Genomic DNA, 2,227 nt, shown 5'->3' on the forward strand with positions numbered 1-2,227 from the left:
TCGTTGCTTATCGTTTTTGGCCCTAGACTGCTAAGTTTGTGGGCAGTGTCATCACACATTGTTGCATTTCCCAGTTTTGGCTCATAGCTAGTCGCCGAGCTGTGTACCGCCGCATCTGGTCCAGCCTGTTGCGCCAACTCCTAGTGCACCTGTAGACAGGGAGAACGTATCTCAACAGTGCAGGCAGCCAACGACAGACCAGAACCCCGGCGCATCTTACGGATGTTATTTATCGGATCTGTCTTCGAGAAATGTCCTTCTCCCCACTGCTCGTAGCACCGTCCGGAACCCGGTCAACGGACTGCAAGCTGTCATAAACGCCCTGGTCGACCACGGATCGGAGGCAACCATTGTCTCGGAGCACGTGGTACAGTCCTTGCATCTGAAGCGATCTGGCAGCCGAACATCTATTTTTGCGATGGGTCTTGGGGCCGGTCGTCGGTGCAAGTATACTGTCAATTTTGAAATCCGTAGTAATGTTAACCATGACTTTTCAGTAGACGTTGATTCCGAGTATGTCATCAATTCAGTTACTTCATGTCTTCCTTGTCGCAGCTTCATTCCTCAGCGTTGGGACCATATACGAGGGCTCCCGCTGGCGGATCCGAACTTCTCACAATCGAAGCGAGTCGACCTCATCTTGGGTGTGAACCTGTTGGCGCAAATCATGTTGTCGGACACCAGGATCGGGCTGCCCGGCGAGCCTATAGCTCAGAACACTCACCTTGGGTGGATCCTATCTGGTTTGGCGAACGGACTGCGGGAAGCGACCCAGGTACGGTGTCATCGGGTGCTCTTGGACACCAAGGCATTGCTCAACCGTTTCTGCGAGGTGGAGGACGTTCCGGACCGTTCTTTAACATCGGATGGGGACCTCTGGTTCCAAGCCTTCTTTCAGAAGACACATATTCGTCGATCGGATGGCCGATACGGGGTACGTTTGCCCTTCAAAACTTACATCGATCCAACTATGGTTCTGGGAAGATCGCATCAGATGGCGCTGAATAGGTTCTTGCAGTTCGAACGGCGTCTATCGAGGAGCCCGAGCGGTGGAGTAAATATGTCGATGAGATCGAAAAGTACTTTGCCCCCAAGCAAATAGCGCCAGCGGTGGGCAGTGAAAGCAGTTCGCTGATGCGTACTTCTACGGATATGCATTTGGCTTCTTGCGTGCTGCCGCATAATTCGGTCTTTAAGAAGGAGCCGCAGTTGCTTAAACAAAGAATCGTTTTTGACGCCTCCGCAAGGCCTAGCAACGGAAGATTTCTAAACGACGTGTTGTGGACTGGGCCTGCCCCTCATCCGGAAGACGCCCAATACCAGCGGATGTTATGGCGGACGGCGGATGGGTCCATCAGCGTATTCGCCTTGTCAACGTTAACCTTTGGTACGGCGTCTGCACCATTCACGGCCATCAGGGTCATCCAGCAGTTGACGAAGGACGAGCGCTGTTCGTTTCCCAAGGCGGAAGAGGTGTTGATGAGCGAAATATATGTAACTGACATTCTTTCTGAAGGTCACACGTTGGGATAGATAAGGGATAAGCGGACACAAGTATCGGGTGCGATAAAATCCGCGTGCATTGAGTTGCGGAAGTGGTCTTGAAACGAGTCCAGTCTCTTGCTCTCGACTCCCGCGGAGCATCAGTGCAGCCGGACTCCTTTAAACTGGGATAATACGGATCCTATCAAGGCGTAAGGGATGTATTGGCTCCCGAATAAGGACTGTTTTAAATTTCAGGTCAATTTTGAGATTCCAGCTAGGTTCACCAAACGGATGATTTTATCGAGCATAGCTAGGCTGTTCAATCCACTGGGTCTCATCGCACCAGTCATCATCGTGTGAAAGCTTATCTTAAAGGAGGAAACCATTGCAAAGAAAGTGCATGCAGATGGCACTCAGTCGGCGCTGTAGTGGAACGAAAAGGTTCCGGACGCCCTCGTAGAACGGTGGCGAGCGTTTCGGGACAGGTTGCTGAGGATCGACGATACAAGCATAGACAAATGTATAGTATCAGCTCAGCTTGACGCGTTCATCGACATCTTATGCGGCCACGATCTACCTAAGGCTCGAGTGCGTGGACGGATCATGCTATAGCTCACTGTTGGCCTCGAAGTCAAGGGTGACTCCCACAAAGCCCTTGACTATACCTAGAATGGAGCTGAGTGGCGCAGTTTTGGCCATCAAGTTGGTGAAATGGTTTACTTCGGCTAAGTGGCTAAGCGAC

General features: G+C 51.6%; 1 protein-coding gene across 1 annotated transcript; it reads left to right on the top strand.

Annotated features, from left to right (window-relative positions):
- Positions 1 to 808: 808 nt before the first annotated feature.
- Positions 809 to 1,533, top strand: LOC121529937 (the record flags this gene model as incomplete). Its single annotated transcript, XM_041818044.1, has 2 exons — positions 809 to 934; positions 1,009 to 1,533. Coding segments are annotated over 2 exons (651 nt in total), but the record flags the coding sequence as incomplete, so codon positions are not given.
- Positions 1,534 to 2,227: the final 694 nt, after the last annotated feature.

This window comes from Drosophila eugracilis, unplaced genomic scaffold (assembly GCF_018153835.1).
Source record: "Drosophila eugracilis isolate 14026-0451.02 unplaced genomic scaffold, ASM1815383v1 contig_2112, whole genome shotgun sequence".
NCBI classification, from domain to species: domain Eukaryota; kingdom Metazoa; phylum Arthropoda; class Insecta; order Diptera; family Drosophilidae; genus Drosophila; species Drosophila eugracilis.